The 17876-nt window shown below is 42.9% G+C and overlaps 1 protein-coding gene across 1 annotated transcript; it reads left to right on the top strand.

The window, feature by feature from the left end:
- Positions 1–75: 75 nt before the first annotated feature.
- acss1 (acyl-CoA synthetase short chain family member 1) lies at positions 76–17569 on the top strand. The gene is made up of 14 exons (XM_061227487.1): positions 76–633; positions 1073–1169; positions 2842–3041; positions 5326–5501; positions 6151–6303; positions 7961–8108; positions 9095–9232; positions 10416–10508; positions 12061–12173; positions 13383–13509; positions 13868–13995; positions 14264–14327; positions 16077–16198; positions 16477–17569. Exons 1-14 carry the CDS (start codon positions 276–278, stop codon positions 16654–16656), a joined length of 2097 nt encoding a protein of 698 aa, XP_061083471.1. The 5' UTR covers positions 76–275; the 3' UTR covers positions 16657–17569.
- Positions 17570–17876: the final 307 nt, after the last annotated feature.

Here is a 17876-nt window from a genome sequence, read left to right on the forward strand (position 1 = left end):
GTGTGCAGTGATGTAGTACATAGGAATTTCAACGTGCAAATTCGACATTCTGTATGAAGTTTTGAGTGGCCAGATTCTGGCACTTCCACTTTATATTGCGTTACATTAGAATTACCGCGGAGCAGTGCGGGAACTAAATGGCTTTACTCCAACTTGCAAACCCGTGACTGTCTTTTAATATTTTCTGTATCTGTGCGCTGATCCCACCCTTTTTGTGCCACCTGTGGAATATCGGAGATTGCCGGCACTACGCACAAGGGAGTACACAGAGAAACATGGTCGTAAATACAAGCAGAAGTTTGTTATACACGCTATGCCGAGAGGCTGTTTCCTTTAGGAGTGAATTGCGGTTCTACAAAAGTGCCTTCGTGTCCAGGCAAGTGTTTCATTGCCAGAGACGAACTTACTCCGCCAACGGTACGAAGACGAGCCTGAGTCCGAACATTTGCTCATCGCTTGCCGGAAGATCTTATAAAGAACTCTACGAACTATCGGTGGAAGACCCGGATACTTTCTGGGGATCAATTGCAAAAGAGAGGCTTTTATGGAACAGACCTTTTGATCATGTGAACAATTGTGATATATCAACTGGAAGGATCAACTGGTTTCCTGGAGGACAACTGAATGTTTCTGGTAGGCTACCTCCTGTATGTCAGGCCGTATTTTTCTTGCATGGCTTCACACACACAGTCATGGATGGTATTTTGAACGTACGCGAAGTCTAAATAACAAAGTAGCGTACAACTGAAGATCATAGCCTAACTGTTACTGTGCCTTTTTGCATAGCCAAATAATGACGACAAATGTTCAGACTACACAGTAAAGTGAACAGCATTAATTCAACAAACAAAGTAGGCTACATAGGAGTCCAATAGAGATAATTTAACATTGACCATTTTAGTCTACTGTTCATCAGCAACATAGGCATTATGTTTCCTTGTTAATTGCTTCCTGTCGATATGCTCTTCCCTGGCATTACTACAATTTTCTCTGCTTTTTAAATTGCAATGCATTCATTTTGTCTCTTGCCACAATCGGTTTCAACTGTTTTGCGGCAACATTTGATTGACAGTTAACTGTTTGGATGTGCACGTGGCGAAGCATCCAAATCGGGTTGCCCTGGTGTGGGAAAGGGACGAACCAGGAACAGAGGTGAATGTCACCTACAGGTATGTGTGCCAGGTTGGGCAATCTAAAACAGCACCAACACTTGTTTTTCAACTGTCAGACTACACCTAATTTTGAATTCCACAGTATAAGCATGGCTCATCAGTGAACAAGAACAGGAAATCTTATATTGGGCAGGACAGGATGTTTCATCTTAAAATGTTCAATCTCCACCCTTATATAGCCTATATAAAGCAATAAAGGTATGTACAATGGACATTTGGAAGTTGTGACTGAACGACTATTCAGGGTTCTCGCTGAACCATGATGGTAGGTTGAACTATCATATCCACAATAAACAAATTGGTCCTATTAAGAAATTCCTCCTTCCTACACTCCACTGTTTGCAACTTCCATTTGATAATAACAAGCACAATCATAAAAACTATTCTATTACTTTATAACTGTGAGTCATAAGGAAAACTGCAAGCATCACGTTGGCTGTTTGCCTTGTGGCTCAGTAGGTTTTAAGTAATATATTGCTATAAAAGATGCACATTGACTCTTTGCACACATCAGATGTACAAACGAGTTCCTTGTAAATTGAACAATGTCTTCTAAGGTAACACTGAAATGCCATGTTTACTGGCTCCCCGCATCAATAGTGTGACGTAAAAACCCGAATGGTTTTTCCATTGATTGGTCTTCGTACAGCTATGAAGCAAATACACACACTGTTTACAGTACACAGCTGTGTGTGCTGATGCATGTGCATAATTTACACTGCTTTCCCCTGCAGAGTTCAGGCAAATCAACAGAACTGCAGAGCGTCAGTTAAAAATAGTTTAAAGATCGGCCTCTGCAGCGAGTCAGATCGCTTCCGGTTTTTGCTAAATAACAGGATGGAGGTAGACTGCGGCTCTGCTGCATGCCAAACTGAAACTGAAGGTTACAATCGTGTAGCTGACCCCCAGCTGACCCCATTTATTGGCAGCGTAACATTTGTGGCCTGTTACAATTGTGTTGAAGTTAACTATTATCTGCGGCTCACAACTCACTCCTGTCACATTTTTGTCTCGGTGTATCCACGGTTGCACTAGCATGACATGCAAATGATTTGATGAGATTTCAGGAAATTGTAATTAGGCGTATTTTTGTCACCTCTGTTTTCTTGGTTTTGTTTTTATATCTGTTTCAGCATGTGAATTAGAAATCAGAGACTCTGAATTGTGATTCCCATAAATGTTTCATTGACATTGTCTTGTGCAATTATTGCCGAATTTATATAGTTTGTTTATTATCAGACTAAGATGTTATGTATTGGTTTTATGAAAATACCCTCTCATAGATAGATTTTTTTTTGCCTTGTATTAATATCAGGTTTATGTGGTTGCTGACAGCAACCCTCTATACAGAAGACACGGGTCATTTAGAACAACTCAAATAATAAATGCTATCTTGTGTTTTAGGTAAACAGTAATTTACTAAGGCTTCAAGGTAGTGTTAAGTTCGCATAGAATAAAATTATCTTTAATAACGTGCATTTTATCCCTGTTGGATTCACATAAATACTGTTTACAGAATATATGAAAACTGAACATGTTACTATGTATGGTTCAGATCTTGACCAGGCAGAGGACCTTGGCCTTAGACCTCATTGGCTGATCAGTTAGAATTTACTATGACAGAGGAAGGTCTTTAATTATACATTGGTTGCTCTCTTACGTATTATAGGGAGCTCCTAGAAAGCACCTGCCGATTGGCCAACACCCTGAAGAGGCATGGAATCCACAGAGGGGATAGGGTGGCCATTTACATGCCTGTCTCCCCATTGGCTGTGGCGGCTATGCTGGCCTGTGCCCGGATTGGCGCAGTACACACTGTGGTCTTCGCGGGCTTCAGCGCTGAGGCCCTGGCTGGACGGATCCAAGACGGTGAGTGACGTTCCGGTTCCGTTCCGGTTTCCCTGGGAGAAGATATCCCAATCACACCACAGTCACCACCACACAAGTGTTGTGACCCGCTCACGGTTTCAATTCTCTGTTGGAAGGCTGTACAAAAGCATCTCCTCGTACTGCTGAAGTGCTGATAATGAATCTCATTGTTAATAATTTAAGAGGAGGGCAAGGAGACTCCTCTAAAGACACACGTCCCATTTATCACTGTTCTGTTTGTTAAACTCTGTGTTGTTTAGTCTGTAAGTATAAACTGGTTGTTAAACTCTGTGTTGTTTAGACTAAGGGTAAATATCTTTAAACAAGCAGTTATGTGGCTGCTCTATCGTAACCCAAAATGAAAATCCAATTCTGAGAAACTTGCCTTGAAACAATTGCGGGAAGATTTGTGCCTTTTCTAAAGATACAAATGATTTGTCATGTATATAAATCAGCATATGCAGTAATTGACTGGTAATATTCCCCTATTTATTTATTTATTTATTTATTTTTAAACCAGTTTCTGTTAATTTGACAGGAATGACATTAGTTAATGCCTCTCTAATGGAACTTATGTCTGGTTGGCATCGGTCCTCCGATGGCAATGAAGCAGTTTCCAGCGCTTGTAGTCCAAGTCTGTAGTGAAGTCTCTAGACTGTATGTGAGATAAGTGCACGTACTTATCATGACGTTTCCACACACAGTCTCACCAGCTGTCCTTGAAGGATTTTAGGTCAGGTTACACACTCATGCTTGTGACTTGTAAATGACTTTCAAGGCTGCTGGTTTTATGGAAACATGGGGGATTTTCCAAAACAAAATGTGACATTTCACCACTTCACCAGTGTGAACCTGGTCCATTGACCATTGACCTCCACAAAGGTTTTAAGGGGTAATGTACAATTTATTCACCAGGCACCAAAGGCTATTATTATTATGATAATAAAACCCAGATAAAGGTTTTTTGACTCCGTGAAAATGCACACATTTGCTTTTATTTTGCTGATTATTTTAAGTTACATTATTACATTATTGGCATTTAGCAGATGCTCTTATCCAGAGCGACGTTAAGTGCGTGTTGTTTAAAGGTGCATTACTGGACTTGTGTATTTTACTGAGGCTAATATTCTTGCCACAGTCACTGTAGACTGTTACAGTGCACTACCAGGCATGGTCCACAGAGAGAGAGAGAGAGAGAGAGAGTGAGAGAGAGACAGAGAGAGAGAGTAGGAGGGAGGGAGAGAGAGTAGGAGGGAGGGAGAGGGAGAGTAGGAGGGAAGGAGAGATACTCCATTCAGGTCTTATGATCTGTTTCCTCAAAATGGATAAAAATGTGAATTTGAGAGAAGCATGTGAGAGACAGATAATGGTCTCCTTAAATGTCCCCAAGTGGAAAGAAACACTAGCTGCAGATAGCGATAATAGGTTGGGGTGTGTTTCCTTATGCTGCGTTTACCTAAAACAAACCATGGCACATTATCAGCTGTAGGTCACAGAAACACACAAGGTGACAGCTGGGAAGGGCATTTTAAAAAGATAAACAATTAAGTAAATTATTAAGCGGGGTATTGTTGTGAATGTTTAGCAGTGAATGTAAAAACATACACACCTCTTTAATTCAAGGAGAAACTGAACACAATCCTGAAGTTGAAATGACTAATCAAAGGTAGCTAATTCAAGAAAAGAAATGTTGATACATTTTGTGGCCAAAAAATACTTGGAATTCGTATGAACTTATGTTACTGCTATTCCTTATTGTAATGGAAAAGGCTTTCAGATGTAGGTGCTTTAAATAAAGCCTGTGTTTGATGTAACATAGAGACCCTAGGCTAAAAGTCTCGGAAGCCCAGAAAAGTAGAAAATATTACGGTAAAATATTAGTATAGACTTCAGAGTGTGGAGTACTTAAGTGCAGTCCGTTCATACATAACAAAGCGTTGGGAAGATTTGGGAGACTCTGTCTGAGCCATTTTTCAAGGATGTGTGCCATTCCCTGCTGCAGACACTATTGGAGTAGTACATGGACACAGACAATTTACAGAAAATACCTGTATATTTGTAATACTGATGAAGCTAGTCACAGCTAACCAATCACAAGCCTTCAGGACCTGTGATAAGAGCTACTCTGTTAAGGCTTAAAGGGATATCTGCGCAATGTTAATACTCCCAAACATGTTTCATGGTGGGAATTAATCAGATCTTCATCAGGTATAGCTATCCTGGATCTATTAGTAATGCCTTGGGTCTCTGCCATGTCTCTGTCTCTGTCTCTGTCTCTCCCCAGCCCAGTGTAAGGCGGTTGTCACGTGTAACCAGGGCGTGCGAGGGGGCCGGGTGATCGAATTGAAGGCCACGGTGGACGCAGCCGTGAAGAGCTGCCCCTCAGTCCGGTCCGTTTTCGTTGCTCAGAGGACCAGCAACAGAGTGCCTATGACCGGAATTGACGTCCTGTTGGAAGAGGTGACCCAGGACGGGAAAAGGCCAGGAGCCGTCATGGCCGCGATGCTTTCATCTGCTTTTCATTCCACTCCAGTGCTTTTAAAGCCGTGGCTTTATTACACCACCTCTTTTTATACACACCCTTTCACTGGCAGGTGGCTTCTGAACAGGCTTCCCATAAAATCCTGATGGCCCGTCTCCCGCCTTTCTAAATCTTATGTATCGTATTTCTGTAAATGTTTTACAGAACTGCTATATGAAAGGACCTGCAGGACACACACACACACACACACACACACACACCACACAACATATTTTAATGTACAAACAATATAAAAAAAGCACTTGCCTGGATGGTTATATACTGTGAAGCAGAAGAAGATGGTTTAGTAGACAGCAGTGCAAATTCATGAGGATGGTAACCAAAGCCCTGTTATGATGGCTTTATATGGGTTGCCTGCAAACAGATGGCTGCATTGTTCCACAGGTTATGCTGGAGTTGAGACCTACTCTGGCATAATTCCCATTTCTGTAAACAGATATGTTTCGACTTTTTGCCTAAATTTCCAACAACAATACCAGAGAAGAACACAACAAAGAACCAAGTCTACTTTCATTTGGTGCTGGATTTGTCCACATTTTGAGTGTGCCTGACTCTTTGGTGTTGCAGGAGATGGCGAAGGAGGCGGCGGACTGTTCCCCAGAGGTGATGGACAGCGAGGACATGCTCTTCATGCTGTACACCTCTGGAAGCACAGGCCAGCCCAAGGGGATTGTTCACACCCAGGCTGGATACCTGCTGTACGCGTCCCTCACACACCAGGTATAACCACTGTCTCTCACACACCAGGTATAATCACTGTCTCTCACACAGCAGGTATCACCACTGTCTCTCACACACCAGGTATAATCACTGTCTCTCACACACCAGGTATCATCACCTGCTATACACTGTCTCTCACACACCAGGTATAACACGGGCTGTACATGTCTCTCACACACCAGGTATAACCCCGGGCTGCTGCCTGGCGTTATTGATATAATTTCAGCTTCCCTGTGCAATGAAGGATATTTCAGCACATGCACATGTTTCTGACTCCCTCTGGCTTTTCAATGGCTGGTATAGGGGCAGTCACAGGTGAGTGATTTTAAGCAAGATTGTTTGTGGTTATATGAAGTGTGCATTTTCATTTAATTGTATTTCAGGTTCCACAAATGTCTAACCCTAACCCTAACCCTAACCCAACTGTGAGTGGGGTAAAGTGATTCAGAAGGTATTGAATCATGGCTGTCAAATATGACAATGAAGTAACATCTTGTTTGGGAAACTGTGTGATCAGAAACAAGCTAACCTGCTGTTATTCACGTTAGCACACCCCCCATACACGTCCTCTTTCACCTCGGATTTCAACAGACCAGTTTCCTGTCAATTTTCGTGCTCAGAAAACATTGCGTAATAATCGACCCCATGTCACAACAGTCCCTGAAGTATGAATGCACATTGTCCTTCAGTCCTTGTCCCTGTCCAAGAAGCGAACGTTGTTCGCAGATCCCTGCCATATAAAGCAGCTCTTTGAGCTGTTGAGAATTATCCCATCAGTCAACCCCCATGGTTGGGTGGGAGAGGACGTGGGGGATTGACACGCGATGTTGTGATAATGTTGAGGGCAATGAAGGAATGTAATATCGCTTTAAAACAACATGTTTTGATAATTTGTAAGTAGATTAAATCAAACAGCCGTTTGGATTGGCACTTGTTTGGAATCACATAACCAACACATCTGCTTTCACTGGGTGTCATACTCGAACAGACTGGTTTTCCTGGTGCTTTGCCAATGGGACCTTTGTGTCTGCCAGTACAGGCGATGCACAGAGACAAAGGGACATATGCTAGCTTTCCTGAGTGTCTTATAGCTGTGATGAGTTGAAGTTATGCTCTCTCTCTGTTGGAAACAATGATTATTTGTGTGAATAGCTTCACAGTTAAGCAATCCACAGTTTTTGTGATGGATTTAAATCTAAAAAGCAGAGAAATATTGACTTTAGGCTTACGTCCAACTCACTTTTTTCAGATTGAGGCAATCATTTTATCTTGATTGCTGTACTCACCAAAGTGTATTTATGATGGAAATTAACTATAGATTGGCTATCTTGAATGCTTACATACATATTTGGGTGACAGTGTCTCAGGTGGTAAGTGCAGTCGTCTGGCAGTCGGAGAGTTGCCGGTTGGATTCCGCCCTGCGTGTGTCGAAGTGTCCCTGAGCAAGACACCTAACCCGTAAATGCTCCTGACGAGCTGGCTGGTGCCTTTGAATGGCAGCCAATTGCCGTTGGTGTGCGAGTGTGTGTATGAATAGGTGAACGAGAAGCATCAATTGTACAGCGCTTTGGATAAAGGCGCTATACAAAATGCCAACTATTTACCATTTACCATTATACGGTAGTTTGAGTCGCACGCATGTTCCCTTGTGTTCCAGTACGTGTTTGACTACCGGCCGGGGGACGTGTTCGGCTGCGTGGCAGACATTGGGTGGGTGACTGGACACAGCTATGTGGTGTACGGGCCTCTCTGTAATGGTGCCACCACCGTCCTGTTTGAGAGCACACCTGTGTACCCAGACCCAGGTGAGATACTCACGCTCAAAACACTCACCGAGCAGTTCAGCTGCTATATCCAACAATTACACAGGGTGTTCAAAAGCTTGGAAAGCCAAAGTGCATCTTTCTAAGTTTTCCCGCACTATTAATAAAGATAATAACAACAATTATTATTACATTGTTATTATTATTATTTTAAAATTTTTTAAATAAGATGGCTGGATGAATTATTATTAGTATTATTATCATTATTATTATTATATTACAAACAGAATAAATTGTGAATACAAAACAGAATCTTATCCTTGAACAGAAGGTCATTCTGTTTCCCAATCCCCTTACGATCTGCATTGTGAGGCTGCAGCCCATTTTTTGAGCTCAAAGGCTGGTGCCACTACTGGGCTATTTTGTGTTTACATGGTTATACATTGTTAATTTCTTTCCTTGTCACATTCCTGCAGTATTTGCAATGATCTGGGTCTTATCCAAGTAGCGGCTTAAAGGACCTTGCAGATAGCAATGGTGTCTCTCACTGCTTCTTTTCCATTATTCGGTGACTGGATAATGTAGTTGGGCTTCATTTTGTGTCTTCCACTTCCACTGTATCTTTAAGACTTATAATGCATCATGTCTGATAACGGTTAAGTTTCTAGGAAGAGTGTCATGTCTCCTTATCTGTACTGGAGAGGTTGTTCAGGACTGACAGTGGTTGTTAAGACAAGTTAGAGTTCTACTGAATTTTTGAGTGTGGCTTCCAAAGCTCAATTTAAACAGTGTATGAAAAGTTTTGAACATGTCAAAGGTTGTGTGTGTGTGTGTGTGTGTGTGTGTGTGTGTGTAGCGTGTAAAGTTGTGTGTGTGCTGCACTTGTGTTGATGTGTCTGTGCGACCGCACCGCGTTAAAGGTTGTGTGTGTAGCGTGTAAAGTTGTGTGTGCGCTGCACTTGTACGCGTTTGCGTTGACGTGTCTGTGTGACTGCGCCGTGCTCAGTTGCGCTGTGCTCACGCTCCAGGTCGGTACTGGGAGACGGTGGAGAGGCTGGGGATAAACCAGTTCTACGGGGCCCCCACGGCCATCCGCCTGCTGCTGAAGTATGAGGAGAGCTGGGTGAAGAAGTACGACCGCTCGTCCCTGAAAACCCTGGGCTCAGGTGAGACAGCCCGACCGCCCGTCCCTGAAAACCCTGGGCTTAGGTGAGACAGCCCGACCGCACGTCCCTGAAAACCCTGGGCTCAGGGGAGACAACCCGACCGCTTGTCCCTGAAAACCCTGGGCTCAGGTGAGACAGCCCGACCGCCCGTCCCTGAAAACCCTGGGCTCAGGGGAGACAGCCCGACCGCTTGTCCCTGAAAGCCCTGGGCTCGGGAGACCTGCACGTGCCTGTGTGTGGGCCTCCTTCAGCACATCGGCTGCCTCACATACCCTGGTAACGCAAGCCCTGCTAATCTTAACTGCGGTCGTCCCTGAAAACCCCCGGCTCAGGTGAGGGAGCCCGCTCGCTCACGCGTGCCTGTGTGTGGGCCTCCTTCAGCACATCATTCAGGCTGTCTCATATACGCCAGCGTGGAACTGGTAACGCTAATCTTAACCATGTAACTTTATATTGCTAGGACCCAGGGTGCTGGCATGTGTGTGTGGGGGAGGAGGTTTGGGTGGAAGCCATTGAGGAGTCGACTTGTTCTGCTAAGGCGGTTGACGTCTTGCTGCTTGGGGACTCCATGGCAGCAGTCTAATAATACTCCTTCGGTTGTGACCCCAGGGAGGGTCAAATGGGGAGTAGACATTTCTATCGTACTCTGTTCTCTGTTGAACATGTTTTGTTTTTTTTGGAGAGGAAGTGGTCATAAAAGTTTGAAAAAGCTACGTGCAAACTGCCTGTCTGTGGCTGCGAGGGGTTATGTGAGGTTTTCTGTCATCTCCAGACTTGGCTAGTAATGTGAATATGAAATGAAAATGATACTCCACTGTACTATATATACTTTATTTCACTACAAGCTCAGGTTTAGGACCAAGGGCTTACAGCCTTCTTAGATGGAGCCACGTGTGCCCAAGATTCACAAAATATGTATAATTCCTTACAGTTTAAGATTATTTTAAGTTGTGAACAAGCCCGAAGGAATGAGTTGGAGGCTATTTTTAATAATGCTGTGCTGCTATAAGATGCTTTTTTTTTCCCCAGTGACCAAATGTAGTTACAGTCATCTTTCTTCTGTGTTTTTTTTTGGATGGGAAGTGAATGGTTCTATTAGTCTTATCAAACAGTGATCACAATAAAGGTCTACTGGATGCCAGAATATCCAGTTTATTTTATAGCACTTTATTTGCCCTTGCAGTGGGAGAGCCTATCAATCATGAGGCGTGGGAGTGGTTCTACAATGTGGTGGGAGACGGACGCTGCCCCCTGGTGGACACATGGTGGCAGACAGGTTAAATCCTTCATCCTATTTTCTATTTTATTTTAGGTCTTAGGGTTTTGGTTAATTTCAGTGACAATGCTAGGGAATCCATTTCAATGTTATAATTTGGCTTTGACCTGATTTTTAATACCAAAAATGTACTGCAAGTGTTCCTTGTGAATCATTTGCTCTTTTTCATGCTGAAATAACATTCTTTATTTCCAAAACTGCATCCTGGTAGATTTTCTGTGTTGCCTTGTGTTTCTTCCATCCAGCTGATTTACTCATTATTTCTACCTCCTAACTAAAGAATAAAAAAAAATCCAGGTGATTAGAACAAAAAACTGGGAAGGATTTTGGTTTTTGAAACTGGATTGTCCACCACTGGACCCAACACTGCACCTAGAACCAGCTGAACGTATTTCTTGGGTGACTCACATGATTATAATCTGTGGGAAGGCCAATGATGACGTATGATATGGTCTCGACGAGTCCCAGCCAAAGACAAAAACGTCCATTTTGTTCCATTCTTAATCCTTTTCCATTGGCAAGTCTCCATATTCTGGAAATGATCGTGCTTGTGGACAGATCTGCTATTTCATGTTACTGTTTTTGGCAACAGGGCTTTCTTTTATGTTTGAAGATGGGAAAATACAGAGAACTCAAATGGCAAAGAGAGTGACTCAGCTGCAGGTGCTTGATACAACATGTAGACATCGGCTCTCTTAAAACAAACAACAATGAAATATGATTTGTGGGCTAATCTCAGACTTTTTGCATGTCGTCAGGAGAACTATTGAGTAGGTGAATGAATATATTGAATTCAAAAAAAGAAACATAATTTTTCTTTTTTTTTTGATTAGGGTCAGTTTTAAAAATGTGTTTTCACCAGATCAGTAGCCAGACACATACAGCACTGTACAGGAGACTGTGTTGGATAGAATGCTATGCTAGTACTAATGGGTGGAAAAGCCTGCCTCCTAATTTTCCAAGGCATCTAGGCAAAGTGTAGTTTTAAGCATGTCTTGATTTGTGCTGCTAGCATGTGTGTTGATTGGTGCTGTAATTCTGTCTGATACTCTTGTCTCTGGCTTAGCTCTAATTATTTTAAGTGACAGAACATCTGCACACTTTGTTGGGAATGAATTAACATCATTTCCAGACCCCATGGTGAGCTTGGGGGAGGGGGGTGGGGGTGGAGTTGGGGGGCTTGTGCTGAATGTACTTCCTGGTAGGCTACCAGCAGACAGTCCTAGCCTAATCCCTCAGAATCACTTTATTTTTTAACAATTTTGTTCTTTTTTTCTAATATATTTTTACAAAATATATTTTCATGCAGTTCATTGAAAAGCAGTTCAGTAATAAAAATGCTTTAATGTTTAGTTTACAGAATAATAACCCATATTCCCTACCTTGTTGTGTACTTCAAGTGATCGACTCGTGGTTGACCTTTGCCCTTATACTCGGCCCGGGTTTTATATTTTGGAATTAAGGAACTATATATATGTTTTAGACACACACACACACACACACACACACACACACACTGACATCTCTCTCCTTCATCCTCTCCTCCGTCCAGAGACGGGCGGGGTCTGCATCGCCCCCCGGCCGGCAGAGGACGGGGCGGAGATCATCCCAGCCATGGCCATGAGGCCCTTCTTCGGAGTGCAGCCGGCCCTCATGGACGAGACGGTGGGCTATTTTCACCAGTCAAAGCCTTCTTTTGGGATAGTCCACCCTCCTCTTGCTCAATTCAGACAGGGCGTGAGCAGGGAGGATAAGGGATAATGGATAGAGAGGGGGTCGGAGCTCAGAAGGTGGATGGAACCCCTGGGGGGACTCTTACATCAGCTCAGACCTCCCCACACCTCTCGCCATCCTACATTACATTATTGCATTATTGCCATTTGGCAGATGCTCTTATCCAGAGCGACGTACAGTTGATTAGACTAAGCAGGAGACAATCCTCCCCTGGAGCAATGCAGGGTTAAGGGCCTTGCTCAAGGGCCCAACAGCTGAGCGGATCTTATTGTGGCTCCACTGGAATTAGAACCACCGACCTTGCGTGTCCCAGTCGTGCACCTTAACCACTACGCTACAGGCCGCCTGTGCCTCTGACGGGCTGGATAATTCCTCTGACCTTTTTGTTTACATGGCTTGAACTCACTCACCCCCCCCTGACCCAATTTCACACGTGGAGCTGTCTATGTGTTGTTGTCCTTTCCTCCACTGCGGCTCAATGGATGTTTTTCCCCTTTGAGCCTCCACTGCTACTGTGTGCTGGCATTATCACCATTACTGGCACTAGCCCATCGGTTTGTTCCTGTACTGGGAGAACAACAGGGTCAACGGGGGTCCAGTCAAGTGTTTCTCCTTTATTTCATTCAGCCGTGAGTGAGCAATCAGGGATTTATTTTTATTTTGTAACACTCCATCATATTTTGTCTCTTTTACTTTTGCAGACATTTAGCTGATGCCCAGGGTGACTTTCAGTGCACAAGTGCAAGGACTATTGTTATTATTTTTAATTAGCCAGTGCACCATACTACAAGGAAACAAAGCTATTTCAAGCCATTTACCTCAACTCACTAAATGACCCTAAAATGGATCAGCTGTAACCTCTGTAATTTTCCTAAATAGGGCTAGTGGAAGAGACACATCCATAATTTTCTGATGCCAAAGGACCAACTGACCTGACCTGACCTGACAGATCAGACAACATCTGACATGAAAATAAATACTAACTGCTATATGCTGTGAATATTTGCAGCACTGAGTTGTGAACATCACACACGTTAAGAGCTGTGCTTCAGCATGTAATCTAGACTGTACCATCTTACGTCACAGTAAGAGATGGAAAAGGAAATGCTTTCAATACAAATGTCCTCTTATAACCCACAGGGGGCGGCGATAACAGGAAATGATGTCAGTGGAGCACTGTGCATCAGCAAACCATGGCCTGGTATGGCCAGGACCATTTACGGAGACCACCAGAGATTTGTGGATGCCTACTTGAAACCCTATCCTGGTAAGTTTTCTGAATTTCCCAGATCCTGGCAAGAATTTAAAACTCCAACATCATCTGTTGAGCCTGCTTTTTCTAAATAATCTGTTCTTAGAGTTCTTTTATCGTCTGTAACACACCAACACAGCATGGTCTTATTAACACACGCATTACTTGAATTTAATTAACTGGCCAGGGAAGCCTTGTGGCCAACCTGGAGGAGGCCCATTTTATTTTTGACTGGCCCACTTGTGCTTTTGACTTGTCTTGATATGTTAAAGTTCATGCCAGTGGCATGTATACAAATTTGCCAATAGCATAGGCACTCCATGAATAGGTTCCCTGTGGTGGGTATCGAATGGTATTTGCTGGTCTTTTCCAGGCTACTATTTCACTGGGGATGGAGCATACAGATCGAAAGATGGTTATTACCAGATCACAGGACGCATGGATGACGTTATTAATATCAGCGGCCATCGACTGGGCACTGCGGAGATCGAGGATGCCCTGGTAAGCTGGAATGTGATCAGATTATGAATTAATGTATAAATAAAGACTGTATGTGGACATTTTATGTTATAGATCTTTCCCATGAATTGCAATGGCTAATTTTTTATGTTATAATTCTTTATTTAATAAATATTAACTGACTTTTGTTTAGTTTTTTCCTGTTTTATGGCATTCGCTATATGGCATTTGCTATATGTTTCTTAAATATCAAATAGTATATTACGCAAATAAATAAATGTTTACCAGTGCTCAACTTCCCACATTTTAGGATGAACACCCAGGGGTTCCAGAAACAGCTGTGATTGGTATTCCTCATGATATCAAAGGGGAGGGTAAGACACACACACACACACAGACACACACACTCACACACACACAGACACACACAGACAGACACACACACACATACACACACACACACATAGACACATGCACATACACAGACACACACACTCACACACATCACCCACTCACATACACACACTCATACACACACACACACACACATAGACACATGCACATACACAGACACGCACACTCACAAACATCACATACTCACATACACACACTCATACACACACACACACACATAGACACATGCACATACACAGACACGCACACTCACAAACATCACATACTCACATACACACACTCATACACACACACTGCATATAAAAATTCAAATAGGCCCTGGTCCTTATCTTTGTTGTACAGGTAGCAGTTGAAATTGTACTTCCCTCTAGGGTCTTTCAGCGCACTTATCCCTGGTCATGGGTATGCACTTTGTTGTACGTCGCTCTGGATAAGAGCGTCTGCCAAATGCCATTAATGTAATGTAATGTAATATTGAGCTTAATGAATGTGCCCAGTTATTGTTTGCCCAATCTACAGCCACATTTGTGCTGCAATATCCACAGCTGTTGCGGGAGAATATAGACATACGCTCTCCTCCAAGCATAACCCTGGTAAATAAACTTTAGTTGAGAACAACCCCTGAACATCTAGTCCTGCGGTCTTCTTCAACTCCCCTGACGCTCTCATTGGCTGGGACATTGGGTTCTCAGGTTCATACATTTCCTCACTAAAAATGTGCTAGTACACTTTCTGCTCTAATTGGGAAGTGTCAAAACACAATCAGCAAGCAGGGCAGTGACACACATGCTGGCGGTTAATAACTGAACATATTTAAATAGGTTAAATGTGAATTGGAAGAGGCGGCACGGATGGTGCGGTGAGTAGCACTGCCGCCTCACAGCAAGGAGGTCCTGGGTTCGAATCCCCGTCGGCCGGGGCCTCTCTGTGCGGAGTTTGCATGTTCTCCCCGTGTCTGCGTGGGTTTCCTCCGGGCACTCCGGTTTCCTCCCACAGTCCAGAGACATGCAGATTAGGCTGATTGGGGAGTCTTAATTGCCCATAGGTATGAGTGTGTGAGTGTGTGAGTGTGTGAGTGAATGGTGTGTGTGCCCTGTGATGGACTGGCGACCTGTCCAGGGTGTATTCCTGCCTTTCGCCCAATGTATGCTGGGATAGGCTCCAGCCCCCCTGCGACACTGTTCAGGATAAGCGGGTTCAGATAATGGATGGATGGATGGATGAATTGGAAGAAGCTTGGGTTGGCAAAGCCTCATAGCAGACTGAAACACATCAGGTCTCTTTTCGCCCTCTTGTGGTTTGGATTGAGAACAACACCAGGGCGCTTTCCTGAGACTGGACAGGAGGCTGGTTTTGAGGGAATTGTGTACAAGGGTGTGCACAAAAACTCCTTTTCATCTCCGCCAGTATAGGGAAAGATAAATTAATTCAATTAATTTTGGTATGATATTTAATATTAGTCAAGATCCTCTTGCAGTAACACAGCCAAGGCATTAACCTACAAAAGCCAAAATAACTAAAAACAAGGTGCAGAATTTTGGGGTATTGGGGTTTAATATTAATATTTAAGGTTTTGATTATTATTGTAACATGTTTCCATTTCAGTATGTGGTGATCATATGTCACACAGATTGTTTTCAGAGCTTTGACTTTGTTAGTGACATATGCAGATATGCTAATCCATACTGGTTCTGATCTTGGTTCTGCAGTTCCATTTGCTTTTGTGGTTCTGAAAGAAGACGATTCCCTTGATCATTCAGTGGTGATCGAAGACCTCAGAGGCCTGGTGGCTACCAAAATCGCCAAGTATGCCATTCCTGATCACTTTCTGGTAAGCTCTTAACATATAATCATATACATGAGATCTATATATGAGGATAGCAGAGGCCTACAGACACTGTGGCCTATCAGGACCTGGATTGAAGGCATTTTTCCTGGATCAGTAATATGGCTTGTGATCTCATCATAAAGCTGGGCTATAAAGAGGCCAATGGCATCATCTGGGCCACTTCAAGGACTGGCTTTATGAAGCCATTTTTCCCGAAAAGTATTAGAGGAACTTTTTTCATTGATTTGATGGCTCACGGTTTCCCTTCTTTTCGGGCACAGATTGTGAAGCGGCTTCCAAAGACGCGGTCCGGGAAGATCATGAGGCGAATCCTGCGGAAAGTGGCCACGGACGAGACCAGTAACCTGGGTGACATTTCCACCTTGGATGACCCCAGCGTGGTGACTGAGATCATGCAGGCCTACACGCGATTTAAGAACCAGCCTGCTCAGAAGCGATAAACACCGTCGGCCTGCCTGGCGGAACAGGGTGTCCAGTGCAGGGTGACCTTGCTCATTTCAAACCATCCAGCATACAAAATGTAGAGGATCACGTGGATACAACATTTCGGATTTCACTGAGAGCATAGCTGTCCATGTTGATGTACTGTACACATTGTGGGTTCAGCCACATGCCACTAATCTGTAATCATTTGTCTGACAGAGACATTCCCCTGATGTAAAAATTGACAGTGCAAAAACGTATGCACCTTATCACTTTATACTAACCTTGCATGGCACTAAATAATTCATCACTGTACACTATCAGGACAACCTGGCATCTAATTTAAATTCGCCTAGGTATTAGGTATTATTTCATCATGTTCACCATGAATTGAGTTCTCAATCATGTGCTCACCATGAGAGCTGACTGACACGATCAGTATAACTGCAGCCTTCCAGAACCCAAATATGCCATACTAAACACTCCCATCTTCTGAACCTGAAGTGTAAATATACTATTGATCAGCAGCTTGTAGCAAATGTAATTTTAAGTTGGTAAAAAACAAATAACCTTTGTTGTATATAAAATTGAGTCACAATTTAATACTCAATGTTACAATATTTTTGCCAGCAAGGGATACAGGAAATATCAAATTGCAATGAAGATTATGTATAGTATTTGTAATTCATACATTATTTTGCCTAACAAAACTTTTCACAATTTGATTTATTTTCCACAACCTACAGAAGTTACATGTATATGGTTTCTAGTACAAACAACTTCGTTCATCATTGTACAATTGTATATAAATCACCATTTGTCTGGTTAAGTCATTTGTGTTTTTAGTGTGTGTGTCTTTTTTGACTTAGCAATTTTATTGAGATGTTATTAATGTTAAATCCTGTGACTAATAAAATTGCAGTTGGTGCAGCTGTGTTTTCTTTCAAAAGTCAACTGATCCCTCCTGTGTCACATCCTTTAAGGAAATCAGTTAAAAGATTAGAAAAACGTTAAAACCAGCTCATTAGGCAGTAACGTCTGTCTGTTCCTCACTAGTTTGGGTTGGGACGTGAATTAGGCTACAGCTGCACACACTATACAAGACATAATGAAACAATTTTTTCACCAAAGGCGCATTTCCACCCGTTAGTTCATTCTCAATTCAAAATAAACAAATTATATTCATATTAGATTAGATATTCTAAAATGTGTCTGTTTTATAATTTGGTGAATAGGC

The sequence above is a fragment of the Conger conger genome, chromosome 18 (assembly GCF_963514075.1).
Source record: "Conger conger chromosome 18, fConCon1.1, whole genome shotgun sequence".
Taxonomy (NCBI): domain Eukaryota; kingdom Metazoa; phylum Chordata; class Actinopteri; order Anguilliformes; family Congridae; genus Conger; species Conger conger.